Below are 25010 nucleotides of genomic sequence, written 5' to 3' on the forward strand. Positions count from 1 at the left end.
ATAACCAAAAAATGGAATTCAAATAAATGTAAAAAATAACATTTCTGAAACAGAAAATGTCAATTTATTGTTAATAACTAATAGCACAATCATTTCAAACACACCTGACTCTGCCATTTCATCCAGCGGACCTTCTCCTCCACCAGCAGCTGCAGGAGCCTCTGAGAGCCAAAGTTCTGGGACCCCCGCTCCCTGCTGGACAGGATCTGGACCGAGTTTCTCTGATGGGACGTCATCCTGGAAATGAGGGGGGTTGACTGATTATGTGACTCCCACTGAAGTCAGTCAGCTATCGCCATGCAGAGGATGAGAGAAAAAAAGCAGCTCTTCAGTGGGAGCACAGACTTAGGGGAGTTGAACCAGCAGTTCACTCTGTCCAGCACGGAGCTGGGATGTTGCATGGAGCTCAACACCTAAACTAGTGTGTGGAGTAAAAAACTATCAGAGGCTCAAACTAAAGCCCAGAATCCAGAGAGGTCCTCTACAGTCAAGGGACAGTGGAAATGAGCCGACACATCCTGAGCATAAACCATGTATAATATCCACTAAATTTAAGAAGACTTGCTTTTCTACATAAAACTGCAGTGTGCCAAATAAATAAGTCAAATAACAAAACTGCGCCAACTGTTGAATGAAAAAAAAACATGGACAAATAACACTATTGCTCATGGAAGTTCTCTACATCTCAACTTTGAAGTTTTCTTTGTCACACCAACATGTTTACAGATGTGGGCTTAAGGGAGGACCGCTGGCAACTTCCAACTGTGCCGAACAACCTTTCAGATGCAGAGCTGGTTGCTGGAGTGCAGAGGTATTTCTTAGCTAATCTGCTGATGCTGGGAAAGTTTGCAGTGTGAACTTTCCATCACAAAACAGGATCACACTGACTGGTGGGCTATTCATAGAAGTTCATCTGCAGTTACATCTGTCTTGCCACTAACAGGTCCCTTCAAAAAGCTCCTGAGACTCTTCTTTGGCGTTTTAGCAGCTCCCTGACTTGTTTGGTCTACAGCAGGTGTAGGAGGCGTTTCTGAAACACCTGTGGCTGTGCTACCTTGGCATGACATTCTAGTTCACGCGTGACCTGAACTTTGACGGCTTCACTCTCACTGATATATTCTGTAAGAAAAGGTGGATGAAGAAGAGAAGCCATGCTAACAAGCCTCTCTGTTACGCTGTTTTTGCTTCTGCTCATGTAGTCGAGTATTGTTGTTTTGATTAGTGGCCGGGCGATATATTCAGTTTGTTCTCTGTTGGCCAAAGTTGTTTTTAAAAACCAATTTAAACATTTCAAAAATCAGGCATCTTTGTACACCACTGCCACCACAATTCTAGCATAGAACCTTCCTTTTACTCACATAGTTTTATGCTAAGCTAAAGCTAAGCGTACTGCTTCCAGATCAAGAGAACGACGGAGCTTGTTAGCTACAAAATGCGTTCCCTCACTTATCTAAATCTAACAAAATTTTACTTCTGAGTGGAATCTACTGTTAGGTTTGGTTTGCATATTTTTTTGTAAAGTTTAGATAGTATTTCATACTACAATTTGGTAGTGTGCTTTACTTTGTGATTTGTTTTTACTTGAAGATTCTACCTCGACCAGCCACTATTTTGCACCATTATTCTGGGAACTGTTTATTTTAAACACTTTAATCTGTTTTATTTTCTATTGTTCTGAAACCGCTAGCTCATTGTATGATACCATATGTATACACATATATATATATATATATATATATATATATATATATGTATGTATGTATATATATGTATACGTAAGAAACCTTGCAGCAGCATTCTGTACCAATTGGAGGCGTACCACTGAAGAGGAGGGAATACCATATAAAAGAGAATTGGCATAGTCCAGACGTGTACAAAAGCATGAACACCTGACTGAAGATCTTTTTTGTTCAGGACAGATTTTAGTTTGGCCAGCCGGCAAAGATTAAAGAAACACGACCTGACTACCTGATTTATTCCATGATTTCTTTATTAACTACAATTGCTTATTTGTACCATGCTTTAATTTCAGCGTGCAATGTGACATTAAACTGCATCATTTCCAATAAAAACTGGAAAAATTGGGGCGTTCCAAATCTTTTGACAGGTAGCGTAGTATGTATGTCGATCAAAATAAAGTACGATGAAAAGTAATGAGTGGGTTCAACACTAACCTGAAAGATGGAAAATGATTTAAAATGTTACCTCAGACAGACTTTCTGAAATGTTTGAGCATTTTAAAGTGTTTCTGAGTGTTTTTCTACCTTTTCTCTTCTGTATAAATCAACTGTTACCTGTTAATAGAGACAGAAACCACCAAACAATGAGGCCTAACCCTACCCTGTAACTAACCCTGATCTAACCAGTAACTCACCATCTCAAAACCCGACACTTACATAGGTAGTGCGTTATCCAACTTGTGATTGCACAAACAACCCTTAACTATTTCAGGTTTCAGTCTGATTATTCCTCTCCAGGCTCAAATACATCCTTACGTTGTAGATTGCAGACATTTTCAGTATTTAACCTGTAGAGATCACAGCTCTGTTTACATATTAGTACATTTAAGCCGCAGATATTTTGGCTTCAGATATAAAACATGTTTTACTACAAACAGTTGGACTTCACGTATAAAATCCTGCAATGAAAGCGCAGATACTTTGACTTACCTTTCTTTAAAATCGGCTCCGCAGCTCCGCCATCAACAGACGCTAACAGGCTATCTTCGGTTAGCTCCTTAGCTAGTTCGGCCAAAAATGGGAAATGCGGCTGCTAACAAAACTAAATCTTTAACGGTAACATCCGCGTATCAGTGTTGTTCAACCGAGCACCGTCCGCTGAAGTCAGCGGGAAACGTTCATTTTCATAAAAGGAAAAGTAATCTAGGGTGTTTTTAGGCTTTGGTCCGATGTTTGATTAGCTGCCTAAAGACGGTGCTGCGTAACCAGTTAGCTGCTAACAAGCAGCTGCGCAGGTTTATTAACAGAGCACCGAGTTGGATCAACGGATCATTTTATGTATAAATATCAACCAACTGTGGATATCAAACAGTTTGAGTAAAAAAAAAGGATTTGCTAATTCTGATTTACACAACTAAACCCGATGACAAATCCAATGTATTTATTTATCCTTCACATTGAGAAGTTGCTCTTCTATTTATTTAAACCCCCTAGAAACAGGTGCTTCTTGGGCTTCAAACGCTGAATATTTGGTAAAATGTCAGAAATAAAACCGTGATCAAACACATGTGCACTAGCGTTTTTTATTATAGATAGACTCACTGTGGCCAGATCAGGCAGTGCTGAAAAGGTTACTTTTAAAATGCATTCCACAGAGTACAGAAACCACGCCCCAAAATGTCATTTGTAAGGAGTTATTCAGTGTGAGTAACGCACTCTAAATATTTTAATTACTTAATAAGATTTTTAAAACTACATGAATGTAGGAATCACATTCACATCTTCCTGCAAATTCTTTTTTTTTTTTGTTTGTTTGTTTGTTTGTCTCTACCAATTGGATTCCTGGCCTGCCAGACTCCTCTGTTTTATTCTGCACAGAGAATTAAACTGCAGAATTAAACAGAGGACGAGTCTGGCAGGCCAGGCTACCTTTTGGCCTAAATCTCTCTGAATAGACCGTATATCTGCTGTTTATACTTTATCCTTGAAACATGACAAAATATACATTTGCACAAACCTGAGTACCAGCCTGGTTCCCTCGCCAACCAGCTGCTTTTCCTTGAACTTTTATACATTATGACACCTTCCAACCATGAACGTAAATGTTTGTTATTGAGATGCTCTGTGAAAAACCAACACAAAGTAGCTCAACATTGTGAAGTGGAATGAAATGGATACATGGTTTTCAAAAATCTAAGTAAATTAAAATCTGAAGTGTGTGTATTTGCAGCACAGTTTCACTCCACTTCACATTTTTATGCTTTGTTGTGTTGGTATTAATAGATATTAAAATAAAAATTCAGTTTATTTATAAAGCACTGATTAAAAACAATGTGTACCAACGTGCTGTACAGTAAAAACACATGCTAAATGATAAATAAACCATACGAGACACAACATTTGCAGAAAAATCAACTATTTTGGTCAAACACAAAGCAGGTGAGTGACCGTAAGTGAATCAGTTTGCAGATCTGGGACCAAAGCTTCGTCAGCAGACTGCGATCAGCTGACGTAAGTTTGCAAAGGGGTGTGTGCCATCAGCAGGTCAGACAGATAGCACAGCTCACGACCATTTAGGTGTTTATAAATACATAAAAGAATTTTTAAATGACTTCAATAACAGAGTGGGAGCCAATGCCACTTCCACATCTGGCCTGGTCCTGCCCGGGCTGGGGGGGGGGGGGGGTGTTGTTTGGACACACTTTTCAGGAACGTTGGAATCTCTGAGAACGTGGGCGGGATAAAGATGAGTGGAAAAGTACATGGTGCTATTAAACTACCAGCTCAGTGTCCTAGTGGTATGAATGTCCGCCCTGGGACTGGGAGGTCATGGGTTCACATCCTGGTCAGGTCATACCAAAGACTTTAAAAAAATAGACCCAACACCTCCCTGCTTAAGACTCAGCATTAGGGGTTGGATTGGGGGATTAAACCACCAAATAGTTCCTGAGCGCAGCTGTGTCTGCAGCTTACCGCTCCCCCTGAGGATGGGTCACATGCAGAGAACACACTTCACATCACACACACACATAAGTGTGTGTGACAACTAATGGGACTTTAATTTTACTTAATTAATAATTAATTAACAAAGACAGTGTTGCTTTCGGAGATGCTGATATTGCATCTAGACTGCTGTGTGTGTGTGTGTGTGTGTGTGTGCTCCTCACAGCAGTCTCAGTGAGAGAGACAGAGACGGCTTCAGTCAGAGGAAATGTTTACTCCTCAGTATCCAGAATGAAGATGAATCTCACATGCAGGAAGCCCTTTTTGTTCCTACTGTGTTTTGGTCCGTAATCCATTTTTTGTTCTTTTCTTACAAAGTTTAGTAAAAATTATTTATTTACCTGACATGTTACAGCTAGTAGCTCTAGCCATCCTCAGAGATCGCTGGTGATGGTGGCGCCACTTCCTTTTATCTGCGGGCAGCAGAGGATGGTGTTGCCCTCTATGGGAAGCCCCGCTGCCTGAGTCTACCTGCCGATTGGAGACTCCCCCTAAAGGCAGGCTTGAATTTGAACCAGCCAATCAGTTGGCAGTGCAGTGTTCTCCCTACATAGACTCAGGCGTGGCACTGCACAACGGCTGAAATTCCAGCGCCACACCTACGTGATCCCCCAGACGGTGAAACTCTAGGGTTAGAAAATCCTGAGAGATCTACGTCACACTGTCACTAACATTCATGGATTCACCCATCTGGACTCACGACGGGGAAGGCTGTTGTTGGTTTAGTCCAGGAAACAGCAGAGAACGTCTCAGCTAGTAGAAGTGGTAGAGTCGTGTTGCTGTTGGCCAATCAGAGGAGAGATGTCCACATATTAGGAAATAAGACTCCAGATCCTGTCATCTGAAGCTCAGCTGTATGAGGCTCACTACCATTTCCTGAAAATGGTGCACCAGTGATTTTCCCTTGGAGTACGATTTACAAGGCATTCATTCCTAATAGAAACCACTGCAGATGTACAGATTAAATGAGGGTTCAACAACTTTCGGAGGAAAAAAAAATGTCTTTTAATCACAAAACCTTGTAACCAAACTGATACTTCTAATTAACACGAGACTCCTGAGTCTGAAGCCACTTATCTGTAATTTAACTATCCACACTAAACTCACTTTAAACATCAGACTACTTTGAGTCTGTTTAATGGGAACACACAACACTGACTGACACCCGACTCTTGGAGGGTGCAGACGCTTTTTTCCTCCTGTTCACCATATCTTATCCTCAAGGCCTTTGTCTGTCTGTGTGTGCTGGGTGCACGGCTGCTTCTGTATTTTTCTGGAAACTGAAATTCACTTAAATGGATCTCGTCAGTTGGTCTCTCAACGCGATTGATAAAAATGTTTCAACGATGAGAACAGGAGAAGGGGCTCCCGGATGCCCTGCCGTGACAGACCCAGTTGGACACATCATGGATTCCTGGAAACAGTGGAACTTGATTTGTTTAACTCAGCTGTCTGTGGAGGACTCTGAAGATGTGTGGATATTCATGGTGTTGGTGTCAGGTTTCCTGCTCATTGGCCTTGGAGGCTACCTGGCTTACCGGAAAATTAACGAGCTGTCGAGGAATATTGGCCTGATCCCGGAGCTCAGAGATGGTTTGCACCGCGCTGTGAATTCACAGACTCACATAATTGTCCAGATGAATTGTAAGCTTGGGACTTTGGCGGAGATTCATTATTGGCACAAAAGATGGATGCCATCAAGGAGAGAGTGGACGAATCAGCACGGATTGGGATAGATTAATGTCCATTATTGGGATTTTGAGAGGTTGAGGACCAAGGAACTTTAAGACAGAGAGGAAATTATCTCTGTCTGGCCCCAAAACAATTTCTAATTGGAATCTGGCGTCCTTGAGCCAGCAAGGCTCCAACGAAAACTCTGGAATGTGCCGTCGCTATGGCAACTCAACTCTGTCTCCTTGCCCAGCCTGGGCGGGACTGCGGGAAGGCCACTGAAATGTTCCAGGGTCAATGCAACCCTCAATGCTCCTCCCCCTGTTCAGACTGAGGTGACATGCGCTGCTTCTATCGTGGCTGCAGGAACTGAAGTGTGGATAGTCCCAACCCATCACCCCACCTGGTGAACACTTATGTTGTTTTGTCTGAAGTCTGTTGCATATATGTTTGAGGTATTTTTTTGCAGAGCAAAGCAGCCCTCCTGATGGAGGGTAACTCTGAAGTGCATATTTTTCTCTCCACCTGAACCAATCCTCATGTAACCCCTCTTATCTCTATTAAGGTAGCGCGACTCAGGATTGCGAATGACCACAGTCACCAATTCTTGTCATGTGTCTTGCCCATGCATGTCTGATCTCTGAATTGTGTGTACTGAAACTCTAATTTCCCTCTGGGATTAATAAAGTATCTTTGATTTGATTAACAAACACCCGTAGGAGCTGAGGAGTCAACAGGTCAGAGAAGAGGAAGCTCAGTACTGTTGCTCCCTGATGATCTGCTCCAGAAGTCTTTTATGTTCATGGCGTCTTCTTGCTGCCACTGATGTGGTTGTGTGATGTGCAGCTGTGATGCAGGGCAGTGTCAGGTAGAGCCGGAGGAGGTGAGCGCAGCATAGGGCACCGGACAGTGAGGTGCTGACGAACAGCTTCTCTGAACGTCTGAGGTGCGTTGCCGAAGGACAGAAGACTCTTTAGGTGCAGCACCACAAAGAGACACAAGACAGGGAACCACAGAAGACACAATCGGCCATGGCCGTAACACCCTCACTAGCCATGGTATAACTAACTATAACCCACACTAACCATGGTATAACCAACTATAACCCACACTAGCCATGGTATAATCAACTATAACCCACACTAGCCATGGTATAAACAACTATAACCCACACTAACCATGGCATAACCAACTATAACCCACACTAACCATGGCATAACCAACTATAACCCACACTAACCATGGCATAACTAACTATAACCCACACTAGCCATGGTATAACCAACTATAACCCACACTAGCCATGGTATAACCAACTATAACCCACACTAGCCATGGTATAACTAACTATAACCCACATTAGCCATGGTATAACCAAATATAACCCACACTAGCCATGGTATAACCAACTATAACCCACACTAACCATGGCATAACTAACTATAACCCACACTAGCCATGGTATAACCAACTATAACCCACACTAGCCATGGTACACCTGGCTAGCCAACACACCTCCTCCGCTTGGCGTTTCCAGAACATGTTTGATTATGGCCCTCTATTATGTTGAATCTATTCCACAGTTTTCATTGGTACACTCAATCCATCCACTCAATCCAATTGTGTTTCACACATTTGTATTTTACCGGAATGTTTCATCTATCTTGTAATTTCCATTTTGTATTTTGTAATTTGTATTTTGTAATTTGAATTTCTTTTATTGTTGATTTATTCAGTATAATTACTTACAACTGTACCATGTTCAGCGCTTTGGGCTTCCTGACAGGGTTGCGGAAGGCGCTTTATAAATAAAGCTTTGATTGATTGATTGGTATAACCAACTATAACCCACACTAGCCATGGTATAACTAACTATAACCCACATTAGCCATGGTATAACCAACTATAACCCACACTAGCCATGGTACACCTGGCTAGCCAACACACCTCCTCCGCTTGGCGTTTCCAGAACATGTTTGATTATGGCCCTCTATTATGTTGAATCTATTCCACAGTTTTCATTGGTACACTCAATCCATCCACTCAATCCAATTGTGTTTCACACATTTGTATTTTACCGGAATGTTTCATCTATCTTGTAATTTCCATTTTGTATTTTGTAATTTGTATTTTGTAATTTGAATTTCTTTTATTGTTGATTTATTCAGTATAATTACTTACAACTGTACCATGTTCAGCGCTTTGGGCTTCCTGACAGGGTTGCGGAAGGCGCTTTATAAATAAAGCTTTGATTGATTGATTGGTATAACCAACTATAACCCACACTAGCCATGGTATAACTAACTATAACCCACATTAGCCATGGTATAACTAACTATAACCCACACTAGCCATGGTATAACTAACTATAACCTATAACCCACACTAGCCATGGTATGACCAACTATAACCCACACTAGCCATGGTATAACTAACTATAACCCACACTAACTATGGTATAACTAACTATAACCCACACTAACCATGTGCAATGATTTGTAAATGGTTACTTGTAATAAATTGTCAACAGAATATAAAGGTATTTAATAACATGTAATATTCCATAAAAATATATATTATCAATATTATTGAGCATTTAATATTCCATTGCTGATGAAACTGGGCATTTTAGTTAATCCAGGGAAACAACGCTTTATAATAATTTAACACAGAGACAAAAATATAGTTTATAACAATTTTTTTTACTATATTTCTATCAATGATGACGAAAGACAAATGATTATAACTGGTGATTCACAGTGATACTAAATGACAGAATGAATGAACTCTGATGAAACATGACCTTGAGCTTCTCTAAGTGTCTCAGAAAGGTGTGATGTCTGGGATTATAAAATACATTTGGCTGTTTGTTTGATGTAATTATACAAGTTATCAAATTAATATCAACCACTCTGATGCCATCGTGGAGCCAGCGCACCAGGATAGTGGACGTTCTCGAGGATCTGGTCTGGATCCGTCTCTCAGAGCGAGTGCGTGGACTTCTGATGTATCTGAAGGCCGTAGAAACCCTCAGCGTATGCACGACTGGTCAGAAGGTACTCCCCAGGTGGCTTCTGGTGGATGGTTTCACATCTGATGAGTGGGTGGTGGATTGAGCAAATAATAATTGATTGATAAAAAAAACTAGGAAGGTTCTTTAAGCTGCCAAAATTATTCCACTGAATAATCTGGTTTATTCCCCACAGGATAGTCACTTAGCCTGAGCTCTGGCTGAACTGGGGAAAACCGGAAGTGAGTTCACTTTTAAGAAGTGCTTGTTTATAAACTTTGACCAATCAGATCTGATAAATGTGTCTAGGTGTTTACCAAGACCCTCGGACATCACACATTCCTCAGACATTCAGAGGAGGCTGGTTCCGCTTAATATGAAGTACATCTGTTAAACACTCATTTGTTAGCATACTGATATTATGTGGATGTAACTGATAATAATTAATAACTATTACATGACTTTAGATAGAACATTCATTGTAGATAACACAGAATGTGATGTAAACAACCTGTGGATTGAAATAAATCATTATGAGACCAAACTAAGAATCACTTTATTCAAAGTGTAAAGTCTCGTCTTCTGCGTGGGCCTTGGAGTTGCAGCTCAGATAACGGAGTCAAGAGAAGGAATTCATTAAGGTTACAGACAGCCTTGAGGTGAAAAGCACACAGTTAACCCTTAATGGAGCAGGCTGTGGAAATCAATGTCTGGTGACCTTTTACATTACAGTAGATAAATAACCTTGTTGTTCTTTTCCAACGCTACACATGGCATAACTAACTAACTAACTAACTAACTAACTAACTAACTAACTAACTAACTAAGAAACCCTCACTAACCATGGTATAACTAACTAACCCACACTAGCCATGGTATAACTAACTAACTAACTATGGAATAACTAACAAACCCTCACTAACTAACTAAGTAAGGTATAACTAACAAACCCACACTAGCCATGGTATAACTAACTAACTAACTAACCAACTAACTAACTAACCCTCACTAGCCATGATATAACTAACAAACTATGGAATAACTAACACACCCTCACTAACTAACTAAGTAAGGTATAACTAACAAACCCTCACTAACTAACTAAGTAAGGTAAAACTAACAAACCCACACTAGCCATGGCATAACTAACTAACTAACTAACTATGGAATAACTAACAAACCCTCAATAACTAACTAAGGTATAACTAACAAACCCACACTAGCCATGGTATAACTAACAAACTAACTAACTATGGAATAACTAACAAACCCTCACTAACTAAGTAAGGTATAACTAACAAACCCTCACTAACCATGGTATAACTAACTAACCCACACTAGCCATGATATAACTAACAAACTAACTAACTATGGAATAACTAACAAACCCTCACTAACTAACTAAGTAAGGTATAACTAACAAACCCTCACTAACCATGGTATAACTAACCCACACTAGCCATGATATAACTTACAAACTAACTAACTATGGAATAACTAACAAACCCTCACCAACTAACTAAGTAAGGTATAACTAACAAACCCTCACTAACTATGGTATAACTAACTAACCCACACTAGCCATGATATAACTAACAAACTAACTAACTAACTATGGAATAACTAACAAACCCTCACCAACTAACTAAGTAAGGTATAACTAACAAACCCTCACTAACTAACTAAGGTATAACAAACAAACCCACACTAGCCATGGTTTAACTAACTAACCAGCACTAACCATGGTATAACTAGCTAACCCTCACTAGCCATGGCATAACTAACCCTAACCAACTCTAACCACAGTATAACTAATTACCATCACCCCCATGACTCACTCCAACCCTCTCTATCATGATCACCCAACCACTCTCAGAACTCTGACCACAACTTTGATTTTAACTCAGGGTTTCTGAGGAGCTTGTTTTGGACCAGTTAAGGTCCAGTCTTGACCTCCTGGGTTTGTCCTCTCATGCTTTGGTCCCTCAGAAGTTTTCTTTGTAGAACTTGAAGCCGAAGCGTTCACACTGATGTTTAATGGCTTTAGCCAAAGATGGAGCACCGCAGTAAAACACGTGCACCTTCCCTTTGTTCTCCTCAGAGAGCTTCTGAAACACCTGACACACACACACGCGCGCACACACACACGCGCACACACACACACACACACACACACACACACGATTATTCAACCTGCAGTTGATGAAGATCATCCCAGATGCTCTGAAGATAAATAACATCTTTGAACAACAGCAGGAGTGTCGGTTTGAGATGGTTCCTGCAGCAAGAATGGAGGATGTCTTCTGAGACATGATACAGAGGGTGGATCCAGAACATCAGCTCTCATAAACCTGCTGCAGGAGTTAAGGTCTGAATCTGATCGGAGATCTGTGTTACTCGTTACAAACAAACCTGAGGTGAAGTGATGCTGACCAGGGTGTGATGTTTGTCCTTCAGAATGTTGGCTTCAGGGTCAGGAGTTCACCCTGTGGCTGCTGGGTTGCAGGTTCAAACATTGTGGCCTTGGGCAAGAACCTTCACCACCACCACCTCACCCACCAGCTGCTGGTGGTTGGTGGAGGGACCAGTAGTTTCTGTCGGTGCATCCCAGAACATCTACGATGTAGCTCACCATCAGGGTGTGTGTGTGTGTGTGTGTGTGTGTGTGTGTGTGTGTGTGTGTGTGTGTGTGAGTGGCCATTTCTCCAGCTGTGCCAAACCAAAGGCAGCAACCATGACTGATAAGATGAAAGGCAATTCCTCACCTTCTCCCACTGGGGTCGGCCCGGTTGGGTTCTGGTCCTCAGGCCGGTGATGGAGTCTTTCTTCTCCTTCTTAGCCAGGAGGTCCAGGGCCATCTGCAGGCCGATGGCCTTCATGTCATTCTTACCAAGCGCTGATGTCATGTACATGTGCATCTCCAGGAAGCGACCTGTCAAGCAGCAGCAGTTATAAACTGATCAGAAACCAGCGACATATCCTTCAGGTCCACAGCTCAAGTGTGTCTGAATAGACCTGCTGTGAACCAGGGACCCCACACACCTGATCAGGTGTAACTCAAGTAGCTGGAAGCTATCAGGTAATAAACTGTGGAACACATAAACCAGTACCAGTACCGCCTCCAGAACCACTTTCACTTTGCTGTCACTGTTATTATATTTTATGACAAGGTGGCCTTGAGTGGACTAAAAAGTAGGGATGTCTCGATCAGGTGTTTTTGCCAGAGTCCGAGTCATTTGATTTTGAGCATCTACCGATACCGAGTCCTGATCCGATCCTTCAATCATACATAAAAAAAGAAAAACAAACAGATCTGGAATATTCCTTATTTTTTATTGAATTAACTTCCTTTTGAAAACTCTTTAACAAACAGAGGGCTTCTGTGGGGTAGTTTGAAAAATTCAGTAATAAAAAACATCAGTGCTTCACTTTTGGACTTTAGTGCAAATATAAAAAAGTCGTCGTCGTCTTCCTCCGCTTATCCGGGTCGCGGGGGCAGCATCCCAACTAGGGAGCTCCAGACCGTCCTCTCCCCGGCCACCTACACCAGCTCCTCCGGCAGGACCCCAAGGCGTTCCCGGACCAGATTGGAGATGTAACCTCTCCAACGTGTCCTGGGTCAACCCGGGGGGCCTCCTGCCGGCAGGACGTGCCCAAAACACCTCCCCAGGTAGGCGTCCAGGAGGCATCCAGACCAGATGCCCAAACCACCTCAACTGGCTCCTTTCGATCCGGAGGAGCAGCGGTTCTACTCCGAGTCCCTCCCGAATGTCCGAGCTCCTCACCCTATCTCTAAGGCTGAGCCCGGCCACCCTACGGAGGAAACTCATTTCGGCCGCTTGCATCCGCAATCTCATTCTTTCGGTCATTACCCAAAGCTCATGACCATAGGTGAGGATTGGGACATAGATGGACCGGTAAATCGAGAGCCTGGCTTTCTGGCTCAGCTCCCTCTTCACCACGACAGATCGGCTCAGCGTCCGCATCACTGCAGACGCCAAACCAATCCGCCTGTCGATCTCCCGATCCCTCCTACCCTCACTCGTGAACAAGACCCCGAGATACTTAATCTCCTCCACTTGAGGTAGGACTTCTCCCCCGACCCGGAGTTGGCAAGCCACCCTTTTCCGGTCGAGAAATATAAAAAAAAGTCTAATATAAAAAGAAACAGCACCTCAACCTAAAATACCCAGCAGGGGTCTATTTTGCCTTGGCCCCAAAATGCCTTGATACGGCCCTGGGTGTGGGACTGTGTTTTGAAGGTAATCTGAACGGTATCAGTCACTTAGAGAAGCTCAAGGTCATGTTTCATCAGAGTTCATTCACTGTCTCATTTAGTATCACCGTGAATCACCAGTTATAATCATTTACCTTTCATCATGATTGATAATAGAAATTTATTAATGAACGGTTATAAACTATATTTTTGTCTCTGTGTTAACGGCATCAGATATGTAAATATTACATTCTGATAAATTACTGTACCCGTAGTTTGAACCCTGTATCCGAGTACAAGTCGGGAGTTAAAGTCAGATTCCTGATCTGGACATCCCTACTAAAATGTTTCTATTGATTTAATAATTAATTTATTACCATCTGGCTCCTCATCAGCCTGCTCCAGCTCCAGTTTGGTTAGTAAACTGACAAACCATTCAAAGGATTTCTGGTCCCTGTTGATCCAGATGAAGTCGACCTGGAGAGAAAATGGGTCAGCTGTCTGGGTCGGCGGGTCAGATCAGGACAGAAAGAAGGCTTCTCACTTTGCGGAGCTTCATGTCATTATCTTTGATGTTTTCACACCAGGAGTAGCTGCAGCTGGGACAGTTGTGTTTCCTCATGTGGTACCTGAGACAAACCAATACCTGGTAAAAGGTAAGCTCACCTGAGTGACTGACCAGAGAAACAGGTTCTAACCTGTACATGATGCTCTGTAGGATGGAGGCAAAAGGTGTGATCCCAATTCCTGCTCCGATCAGGACCGCATGTTCGGAGGCAAAGATCTGCCGAGTCGGAGTTCCATATGGTCCATCTACATAACACTGGGATACGCACGCACACAGACACACACACACACACACACACAGATGGTCATCTGTGAAAAGTTCACAGAATTCACCTCTATTGTTGCCATAGTAACCACTATGAGGGTGAGGTGGTACAGAAGGTGATATAGACCCACTGAAAGCTGTTGTTTACATCCGGATACCTGCACACATCCACACAATGTTGGAGGACAAGAAACCTGTCTCCAGTTCTCCAGAACTTTATCTCCACAATAAGCTAACTAAATAAACCAGGGATGTAGATCTTACTGCTCTAGATCATCCAACACATCTTTGTGCAGAAGAACAGAAGAGGAACATCTCAAAGTTTACGGCGTTCAACTTCCAGATCCATTTGAAATAGCTAACGACAGCAGCAGCTCAGGAGGTAGAGCGGGTTGTCCAGTAATCGGAAGGTTGCAGGTTCGATCCCGGCTCCGATCAGAGAATTCTGCTGTTGTGTCCTTGAGCAAGACAAATAACCCACCATACCTGCTGGTGGTGCTCGGCAGCCTCGCCTCTGTCAGCGCCTCAGGGCAGCTGTGGCTACATCGTAGCTCATCACCATCAGCGTGTGAATGTGTGAATGACTGATTGTGTTGTGAAGAGCCTTGGGGGGTTGTAGAACCCTTAGAAGGCGCTAAACAAACACAGACCATTCACATTTAATGTGCTGAGGGGGTGCCCTCAGAAACGACTGCCTAGACGTCACACAGCAGAAGCAGCGAAGGAGCAACCGGATCTCTTCTACATTTTGCGAGCTCATGCTGAACGGTTGCCGTGACGCCGCTTGTCTTTGAAGAATAAGACAGATTCTCCGTTTATGAGCATCGTAAATAGAAACACAAATGAACAACACTATAGGCTGCCCGCTACAATTGCACAACACAATTTGTGTGATTGTTGTAACAAGAGCGTTACCGCGGGTCACACAGAACTACACACCACACCAGCGTGGTCATTTTTACACGTTTATTTCTCAGAAATTATCAGGAACACAGCTCTCCTCCTTGATGCTTCTTCTTCTTCTATATGGCTAGAACTTCTTTTGTGTCTGGATGTGGGGCAGATATTTGACTTTTTTATTCTGCCGTGGGACTTCATCTGCCACGAAGGGGTGGTTTATCCACTAGAACTGTCTGGCTGCTAACCATGGCCTTCAGCATGTTTTATCAGCTGGAAGCCTGTAAAGTTTTACATTTTCTGACCTTCTATCATCTACTTGTGCAGCCTGCAGCTCTGTGTGTGCTAACCATGACGATAGCTTTCATTTAGCTGCAATTTAGGTCATTTTATTCACAACTAACAAATAAACACAACCATGACCAACTGGGAGGTGTCGGCTTATCGCCCTCCAGCCAGGGGCTGGGGGGTGGGGTGGGGGCACGTGACATCACCTGTCAAGTGGTCTATAGCACAGAAGAGAGGGACTTTTACCTTGATGTAGCAGAACAGGTGGTTTGCAGGAACCTGAAGGTAAAAACACCAAACAGAAAAACATTTGAGCTTCACCTCTAACCAAACTAGGATGGAGTTGATCTCCAGATCTCTGTACCTCTCTAAGCTGAGGGGCTTCTCCTCTCTCTGCTGACTCTGGTTGATCCAGGGGAGGTCTTGGGTTTTTTTGATCTCCTGACTCCATGTTTGGATCTGTTCCAGACAGTGGGCCATTTTGACAGAACATCATCAGCTGGATGGATCTGTCCTGGTTATATGCCACAGTTCCGTAAGAATCTGAGGAGAACGTCTTTTCCCTCTGAAAACATACAGAAAACTTAGAGGCTCTGCTGCAGGAGGTCCCTCAGAGGACCATGTGTCCCTGTCTGCACCTCCTCCTGTTGCCGGCGTTTTCTCAGGTTGCTACTCAGGATCTTCTGACGAAACATCTGGCTCTCCGGCTGCCTGAAGTACTCATATAGACGGTTGGTCCACTGGCCCATGGAGCGCACATGGAGCCACAGGGTTTCTGAGGGTCAAAGATCACAAAGTCAGGCTGAAATCACACTCCAGCTGTGAAACCAACTTCAGAACTTCCTCCTGCACATAAAAACACTCCACAGACACCAAGATCTTTTTCATTATCACACCATACCATACCACACCACACCACACCATAACACCATAGCATACTATACCATACCCTTCTATACCACACCATGGCATACCATACCATACCATTCTATGCCACACCATACCACCATGGCATACCATACCATACCACACCATAACACCATAGCATACCATACCATACCACACCATGCTATACCATTCTATACCACACCATAGCATACCATATCATACCATTCTATACCACACCATACCACCATGGCATACCATACCATACCACACCATAACACCATAGCATACCATACCATACCACACCATGCTATACCATTCTATACCACACCATTGCATACCATACCATAACATTCTATACCATACCATAGCATACCACCATGGCATACCATACCATACCATGCCATACCATTCTATACCACACCATAGCATAGCATACCATACCATAACATTCTATACCACACCACACCATAACACCATAGCATACCATACCATACCACACCATAGCATAGCATACCATAACATTCTATACCATACCATAGCATACCACCATGGCATACCATACCTTACCATACCACACTATCACACCACCATACTATACCATTCTATACCACACCATACCACCACACCACCATACCATACCATTCTATACAACCACACCACCATACCATACCATACCATACCATACCATACCATACCACCACACTATGCCACACCACCATACTATACTATACCACACTATACCATACCACCATACTATACCATACCATGTTTATACATTACTACAGAGGTTACGGTTAGGGTTCAGGGGGTCCACGAGTCATAAAAGTTTGGCAACCACTGCGCTAGACTACCAAACCAAATACAATGATTGAATCGCCTAAGACTCAGTTGACTTTTTAGTGCAAAGGTGCCCTCTAGTGGCTGGTAGATGTAAACATAAACACAGTGTTGTACCCGACAGAATAAAAATGTGATTATTTATCTTTTTAAATATAGCTTTAAAAGGGGAAACTGTACATCGATTCTGCTCACCTCTGACCAGCCCGTGGAGGTATTGTTTTTTTTAAATATAGCTTTTTATTAAAATGTTCCATATTCTAACTTGAAGATAAAAGGACATCTCAATAGTTCCAGTGGTAAGATGTTAACATATACTGTTCTCAGAGATTTGAAATAGCCTGATCTCTGGAACTTTTAAATAGTCGTGTAGTCACCTTGTGTGTGTGTGTGTGACGGTGTACTTGTCTTTATAGGTTTATTTGGACAAACTTCTACTTTAACCCTCCCACTGTCCTAATGGGTGTGAGCCAGCGAGGAAAGTTGACCATTGAGCAGGGTTGATGATTTATCCCTTGGGTCCACTTGGCAGGGGTGAGGAGTGAGCACCACCTCAGTGGGCAACTTTCCTCGCGGGGTCACCCATGAAGACAGTGGGAGGGTTTGCCTGTACTGTGTGGACATTGTGCCAGGGGATTACCTTTACATCTGAGGACCTCTCATAGTTTGGAGGATCAGGCTTTTATCATTGGTTGATGTGTGCAGCCATTCTTTAACCTTTGACCTAGTTTTACTGTGGTTTTATTGACTTAGTAGGTTTTAAATTGATTTACAGGTTTATTATTTCTTTGATATTTCTCTATGTTTTTACTTCTGAATGTGTTTTATTTTGGCGGTTTATGTGGCTGCAGTGCATTCTAAAGCACTTTGGGTAAATGTACTCTACAAATAAAGCTGGCCCCTGACCTGACAGGTAAACTGCGCTTGAACCAGTAGAGGCAGGCTACTGCTGATGTCCTCCATTGCAGGCCCAGGTGCTGTAGGTACAAAGGGTCCCATGATGACAACACATGTTGCTAACATTAATTAGTGCTTAGTGATGGTGAGTTCACAGACCCTGCCAAAAATCCGTGCTTTGACTTGAAGTTTGGCCATTCACTGATTAAGCTGATATTTGGAGGTTTTCATCATCATCATTGTGTACTACTTCCATTTTACTTTACTGTACTCTTGCTGTTGCAATACTGCTATTTCCCCACTGAGGGACTAATAAAGGTATTCTTATTATCATCATTTGGAGTTTGATCTGTAAACATCACAACATTAGTGCAGATGTGAAGACAAACATCTGTAGAAGCACTCTGGAAGGTTCTCTGATCAGCTGATTGATCCCTGACAGGTGAGACCTTCACGATGAATCCAGTAAACACACCTAGCAGAGCCTCCTGATCTTTTATTACAGGAGACGGTCCAGCTCAGGACCGACCCCACTGAGGTCAGCTGTTAACTCATCAGTCAGAAGATCTGGTCTGTTCTGTTCAACAGCACAGACCCATGGTACCAGCCCAGTTATGGTCCGGGTGGGTTCTGTACCCGACTGCTCTGGAGCGCTGCTGATGGTGAACGGGTGCCACTCGTACTTGGCAATTTCAGGGATGTTGATGTAGATGTAGTCTCCAGGTTTAAAGTGGAAGACCTGAGGGCGTCTGATCACCAGGTGAGTCACCTGCAGATGCAGCAGAAACATGGCTTCCTGTTAAAGATCATTTAACAAACAAACCTGTGATCCACTCCGTTTGCTCTGAGCACCTTGGACGGCAAAAGGTTGACCTCAACAATGTAAAGTCCTCCCATTCGAGACACGGCGACTCCGATGATCTTCTCCAGCAGGAAAACCAGACCTGGCACCACAAACCACTTCCAGAAGTTTGCACAGTGAATGATGAGGAGGATCCAAACCCAGATGTATGACAGATGAGTCCAGTAGAACACCTGGAACAGACCGAACAAGCAGCAGGACCCATCACAGATACAAACTCTAACCTATGACGAGACTCATCTGGGTCAAGCTTCTCTGGACCCGGACCTCAAAGTGTCCGCTGCGCCGGACAAAGGTGCTGGAGCAGAACACCATGAGAAAGACCAGCAGCTGCAGCACCACTCCGGTCAGCGACGCCGTCCCCTTCACCCAACCGATCCCGGGCCTGGTGGTCAGCAGGTATTCCCACAGCCCAAATTCCCCTCTGCGTGACATCCAGGCTGAGACACACAAGATCAGAAGATGGGTCCACGTCAGTAAACCAGGTCAACACAAGTCAAATCACAAGGACTTTAATAGTAAAACACCTTCAGTTTCTGCAGAGATGATTTGGGCCGCTGCCGTAAAGTCAAGTCTGTGTGTGTGTGTGTGTGTGTGTGTGTGTACCAAAGTTAGCGACGTGTGCAGCAGTGTGCACGACAGTGAAGCATAGGATGGCATAGCCCACAATCTGATGCAGCAGGATGTTCTGGTCCAGAGGTAGGACTCGGACCACCCAGGTGGCTCTGAGCCAAGTTAGACAGCGTCGTAGCATCAGCACCTGCACACACACACACACACACACACACACACACACACACACACACACACACACACACACACACACACACACACACACACACACACACACACACACACACACACACACACACACACACACACACACACACACACACAGGTAAAACCCACTCATATGAATAATAATGGATTATTTTTGTGAAGCAGAGGATCCATTATTCATTCACTCATTCATTCACATTCTGCTGGTGACGGTGAGCTGCATGGTAGCCACAGCTGCTCTGTGTGATGTAGTCTCACTGAGCAGAACCAGAACCTGAGAGGGTCCAGTCCAGACTAGCTGTGGAAATGAGAGCATTCTATCTCTCCAGAAGAGCAGAGCGACCTCCTCACACAGATGTTCCAGATTTCCACATGAATACATGATGAATGAAGTGTATGAACACATTCATCCACACAACTGTCCTGATCTGCTTGACCCGGTGCAGTACTGAACCAGATCAATCACATCTCCGTTTAGCTGAATCAGAGGCTGAAGGTCTGCTTCAGAGCAGCAGAGGATTAAAGATGGTTCTGATCAGCTGAGCAGATCAACGGGCTGCTGTATGGCAAGCTGTTATGTCACCTTTGTGTGTTTGTGGATTCCTCACACACTCCCTTCTTCCCAGAATGCACTGTGGTGTGTCGTTCTGTCATCATCGTTATTGTGAGCCAGAACTTTACTTCTCCAGATCTGCTGAACATCTGAAGGTTTATCTGACTTGTGCCTTCTCTAAGCAGTAGAACCAGTTCAAACTGGATCTTTGGTACCAGAAGCTGATCCTGGTTCTTTAGTTGGACTAACGAGTCTTCAGCTTATGGGATCTAAAGTTCTGGTGCTGAGAGTCTTACCACGATGAAGGTGCAGTTGAAGTTGAGACACTGTCCGCAGCCTTTGGCCAGCATGAACCAGCCTCCTCCATAGCTGTGATGCAGCACGGCGCCGATAAACAGCAGCAGGTTCAGGAGAGCATAGGAACACAGGAACAGCAGCTTCCGGCTGTTGTTCTGCCAGTAGGTCAGAGTCAGATACCGAGGGGTCTTATTCTTCTTCTGATCCGCATCTGGGGGCTTCAGCCAATTAGCAGCACTGTGAAGAGAAGACAGACCACAAGTCAGCAGGTTCCTGTGTTTAAGGAGAACGGATCTCCTGAGGGTCAAATAGTCAAGCAGAACCAGAATCACCTGATAGTCAGGTTCTCCATCACTTCAGGAAAATTCTCCAGCTCTGCTTTAAGCTCCTCAAAGGTGATGGAGCCACTGTTGTCCTTATCAGCTGACTCAAACAGAACCAGGGTCAGGTCATCCAGCTTCTCCTCTGGCAGAGAGATGGCACTCTCACACAGACACGACTTCAGAACCGTTTTCAGCTCATCTGGGTCGATGGAACCGCTGCCTGTTAGAACATTATGTTTATGTTTATGTATTTAGCAGACGCTTATGTCCAAAGCGACTTACAAGTGATGATTGGCATGTTGCCCTTGAGGTTAACAACAACAATAACAACAACAACCTGACATCAATCATGAAGAGGAGGGAGCAAGGAGTGGACAGTAGAGAGGGGGAACGGGTGCAGGGAGGGTGCTAGTTAAGAAGATGCTCTCTGAAGAGCAGGGTCTTCAGGAGATTCTTGAAAATTGAAAAGGAAGCCCCTGTTCTGGTAGTGCTTGGAAGGTCATTCCACATTTGTGGAACGATGCATGAGAAGAGTCTGGATTGTACTGAGCGTGGTGTAGGCACTGCTAGCAGACGATCCTGTGATGACCGGCGCGGCCGGGCCGAGACGTAAGCCTTTGCAAGAGGATTCAGGTAGATGGGAGCCGTTCCATCTCGGACTTTGTATGCTAGTGTTAGCAATTTGAATTTACATTTCATTTACATTACAGTAGAATCCAAGCAGAATCAGAAGCAGGCAGGTAGAGCAGGTTCAGATTGACCTTCGTGTGTTTGGGACTCACCATCAACATCATAGACCTGAAACAGGAACCGCAGCTTGTCGGTCTCGTTGCCGTGGATCAGCAAGTTCAGAGCTTTTAGAAGCTCTTCCAGACTGATGGATCCACTGGAGTCCGAATCAAACAGAGAGAAGAACCGCTCGGCAAAGAAAGACTGAAAACACAACAAGTACACATCGGGTATGCAAAGGATACATAAAAGAAACACAAAGCCTTTTCCAGCATCACCACTCAGCCTAAAGCAGCTCGGTACAGCATGAGTTAACTCAGCTCACCTCAGTGTAGTTGCTTTTCCCCGCCAGCTCTGTGACATGGTAAATGGTAAGTAGCCTGTATTTGTACAGCACCTTCTTAGCATTCTACAACCCCCCAAGGCCCTTCACAACACAATCAGTCATTCACCCATTCACACCCTGGTGGGGATGAGCTACGATGTAGCTACAGCTGCCCTGGGGCGCACTGACAGAGACGAGGCTGCCGAACACTGGCGCCACCGGTCCCTCCGACCACCACCAGCAGGCAAGGTGGGTTAGGAGTCTTGCCCAAGGACACAACAGCAGCATTCTCTGTCCAAAGCCGGGATCGAACCTGCAACCTTTTGATTACTGCACAACCCGTGATGGCCAGACCGACCCTTCCGAGTCACGCTGAGTAGTTCCACTGAAAAAGGCCTACTATGGTACACAGAGGGAATGCAATAAAGGAGGTGGTTGGACATCTACAGTAAAACTCCACATTAACACCTCGGAGGACCAAACCTCCTACAGGTGAGTTTTACAGAAGAAGCTGATGGCCGTTCCTCACCTCTCTGACTTTCAGGGCTGTTTTAAACTCATTGAGGTTGATCTCTTTGTCATCTCCAGCAATGCTTTCAAACTGTTTGGTGACCCACTCCAGCCAGCGAGCATCTTCATCCACACTCATGCTGCTGCAGAAAGAACATAGACGGGTTAACTGCTGGAAACATCAGCTTCACCTTGAATTAGAGGCTGCTTGGATGAGACGAGTGTCGGCCGGTCTTGAGTTCCCCCTGAAGAATCACAACAAAACACCCACAGACCTAAACTCAGAAGATAACCACAACCTCTACTGTCCAAGGCTGTTGGAGGCTGGGGACAGAAACCTGATCGGAGTTCAGATCTTCAGGCCTCAGTTGACCTCATCCTGTTTCTCAGAACTGCTTTCTGTTCCTGAGGTCAGAGCAGCTGATTCAACATTCACCAACACCTGGACACTCTTCTGATCAACAGGCCGTTTCCATGGAGACGAGAAAGAGGCCGAGCTTTTAGGACAAAACGGAGCAAAAACATTAAATCCTGTTTACTGAAAAATGGAAACATTTGTAGAACCACTTCGTTTTACCTGCTGCATAAGAACTCGCTCCACTCCTTCCACTGCTGCTATGACTGACCACCTCCAAAGAACTCCTGTTACTCCTCCTCCTGCTTCTCCTCTTTGTTCAGCCTGTCAGCTGCAGCCGACATCCAGTTACACTAAGTAAAACACACTCCCTCCGTCTCTCTCAGACGCACACACACATCAGTATGCCCCACAAAAGCTAAATCCACTTTTATTACTTAGAAAAGAAGATTTTATTTTTATTTACATTTAGGAAATAAAACAAATTCAGAAGAATAAACAATTCCATCAAAAGCAAAAGTTCTTATAGAGAAACATAAAATCACATTTTCTGTTTGCCAAGTCCACGTTGGATCTAGTCTGCCTGGAGCTGAATCCAGAATGAACCCTTTCTGTTTGGACCTTCTAGGTTCTGGATAGGACCGGTCACAAGTTCACTCAAGGCCGTGGTCCTCCATGATGGCACGCAGAACATCCAGTCCCTCTACGGACACAGTTAGTCTGCCGAGAACCTCACTGCCATCATTCAGGTCCCAGACTGCGGAGAAAGAAAGACAGGTAGGTGTGTGTGTGTGTGCACGCATGCGTGTGTGTGTGTGTGTGTGTGTGTGTGTGTGTGTGTTTGTGCACTGACCCATCAGGCTGGCCTCCATCAGGTCCTCCTGGTTCTCCAGCATCTCGTGTATTTTCAGGTAGGCCACACCCACATCCTCACATTCCTTTTCCTGCTCCTCCTCCTCCGGCGGCTCGCTGACCACCATGAACCGGATTCTGTTCAGAAACACCTGGAGTCTGTTAGTCTCCGAACCACCTGCGGATCCCTGATCCTCCTCTCCTTCTGTAGCACATTTCAGGCACAGAAGCAGCTCTGCGTGTGTCCCGAGAACGTTTAAACCAGCGTGACAACATAAAACAGCTGATAATAAACACTTAGCTGCAAGACGGTTAAAGGGTGAGCAGTTACAGTGCAGGAGCTGCAGCATCAGAAACATTCATTCAGAGGCTGATGAGCACATGAATGTTTTCATTTGGACGAAGATGTGAGTTCTATAAAACTGAAGCAGCGTGATTACTCGGGCACTGAGGTGTGATGTGTAGCAGGCAAAACTGATATCTCAGAGTAGAGGCCGACCGATACGGTTTTTCTAACACCGATACCGATATTTAAATCATTTTGTTGCAGATGGCCGATATCTAAAGCCGACAATTAGGGCTGATGCACGTTTTAGCATCACACTGATTGTAAAAGACAACTGAACACTCTCTGTGTGCAGTATAAATGAAATAAGCCAATAAATCTCTAATATTTATTGAACTTCACATATGAAACAAACTCAAAACATTTAAAAAATGGTGTGTTGGGGTCCTTCTCGGGCCACACAGATGCCAGACTTTTATTTCCTTTTTTATTGGCTTTTAAAAATGATTCGACCGATGGCCGGTATAGAAAAAACGTAAATATCGGCCTCTATCTCAGAGACCCACATCCCTAACAACATCTGACACATCCAGTTCTACACATTTTTGTGATCATGTGACCTTCATCACCTGTCTAACCATCTCACCTGTCCATGTCAGGGTTTCGTCCCAGCAGGACCGCCTGCAGCAGCCGCCGTCTTGCCCCGTTCCTCTCAGCATCAACAGGAAACACTAAACAACAGAAAGAGAAACTAAAGGAGCCGCACACCTGAGAGCTGATGGTCAGTGATCTTTAACTACTCAGTTAGGGTCTGGTACGGATCGAATGGGTGGATTGTTTCCTGGTTTCTTGCTCTGGAACAGGTCCGGTTCTGGTTCTGGTTCTGATCAGACTGCAGCTTATGTTGAGCTCAGTTAATA

The 25010-nt window shown here is 44.1% G+C and overlaps 3 protein-coding genes across 10 annotated transcripts in view; all 3 read right to left on the reverse strand.

The window, feature by feature from the left end:
* ambra1b (autophagy/beclin-1 regulator 1b) overlaps window positions 1–2898 on the reverse strand; it is a 36867-nt gene extending 33969 nt beyond the window's left edge. For 4 of the 5 annotated variants that reach the window (XM_070550479.1, XM_054733328.2, XM_054733326.2 and 1 more), the window contains exons 1-2: window positions 2670–2898; window positions 105–289 (exon numbers count right to left, since the gene is read on the reverse strand). In XM_070550479.1, coding sequence (XP_070406580.1) covers window positions 105–236 — 132 coding nt within the window. In that variant the 5' untranslated portion in view covers window positions 237–289; window positions 2670–2898. The remainder of the gene's footprint in view (window positions 1–104; window positions 290–2669) is intronic. The other variant, XM_070550478.1, reaches the window with a different exon arrangement.
* Window positions 2899–8983: 6085 nt separating this feature from the next.
* nox5 (NADPH oxidase, EF-hand calcium binding domain 5) lies at window positions 8984–23278 on the reverse strand. Of its 3 annotated transcripts, none has more exons than XM_054733331.2 (18): window positions 23175–23278; window positions 22936–23094; window positions 22617–22740; window positions 21816–21966; window positions 21043–21253; window positions 20710–20947; window positions 19687–19840; window positions 19348–19520; window positions 19071–19253; window positions 18855–18987; window positions 16235–16371; window positions 15961–16161; window positions 15843–15875; window positions 14278–14402; window positions 14124–14208; window positions 13957–14056; window positions 12129–12295; window positions 8984–11480 (listed from the first exon to the last, which is right to left on the reverse strand). In XM_054733331.2, exons 3-18 carry the CDS (start codon window positions 22734–22736, stop codon window positions 11349–11351), a joined length of 2343 nt encoding a protein of 780 aa, XP_054589306.2. In that variant the 5' UTR covers window positions 22737–22740; window positions 22936–23094; window positions 23175–23278; the 3' UTR covers window positions 8984–11348. The 3 variants fall into 3 exon arrangements, with proteins under 3 accessions (XP_054589306.2, XP_015820572.3, XP_054589305.2); XM_015965086.3 differs by having other exon boundaries at window positions 22897–23094; XM_054733330.2 differs by having other exon boundaries at window positions 22873–23094.
* Window positions 23279–23394: 116 nt separating this feature from the next.
* The window catches only part of rpgrip1l (RPGRIP1 like), a 27816-nt gene continuing 26200 nt past the window's right edge, over window positions 23395–25010 (reverse strand). For both annotated transcript variants that reach the window (XM_015965084.3, XM_054733329.2), the window contains exons 23-25: window positions 24737–24821; window positions 23806–23942; window positions 23395–23709 (exon numbers count right to left, since the gene is read on the reverse strand). In XM_015965084.3, coding sequence (XP_015820570.3) covers window positions 23606–23709; window positions 23806–23942; window positions 24737–24821 — 326 coding nt within the window. In that variant the 3' untranslated portion in view covers window positions 23395–23605. The remainder of the gene's footprint in view (window positions 23710–23805; window positions 23943–24736; window positions 24822–25010) is intronic.

Source organism: Nothobranchius furzeri, chromosome 4, assembly GCF_043380555.1.
Source record: "Nothobranchius furzeri strain GRZ-AD chromosome 4, NfurGRZ-RIMD1, whole genome shotgun sequence".
Classification (NCBI taxonomy): Eukaryota; Metazoa; Chordata; class Actinopteri; order Cyprinodontiformes; family Nothobranchiidae; genus Nothobranchius; species Nothobranchius furzeri.

Coding starts and splice junctions, on each gene's coding strand:
- nox5 (XM_054733331.2), bottom strand. CDS start 22,736: ATGAGTGTGGATGAAGATGCTCGCTGGCTGGAGTGGGTCACCAAACAG. Junction 15,876..15,960: donor AAGCCCCTCAGCTTAGAGAG/GTACAGAGATCT, acceptor TTTTACCTTCAG/GTTCCTGCAAACCACCTGTT. Junction 11,481..12,128: donor GCCGACCCCAGTGGGAGAAG/GTGAGGAATTGC, acceptor TGTGTGTGTCAG/GTGTTTCAGAAGCTCTCTGA.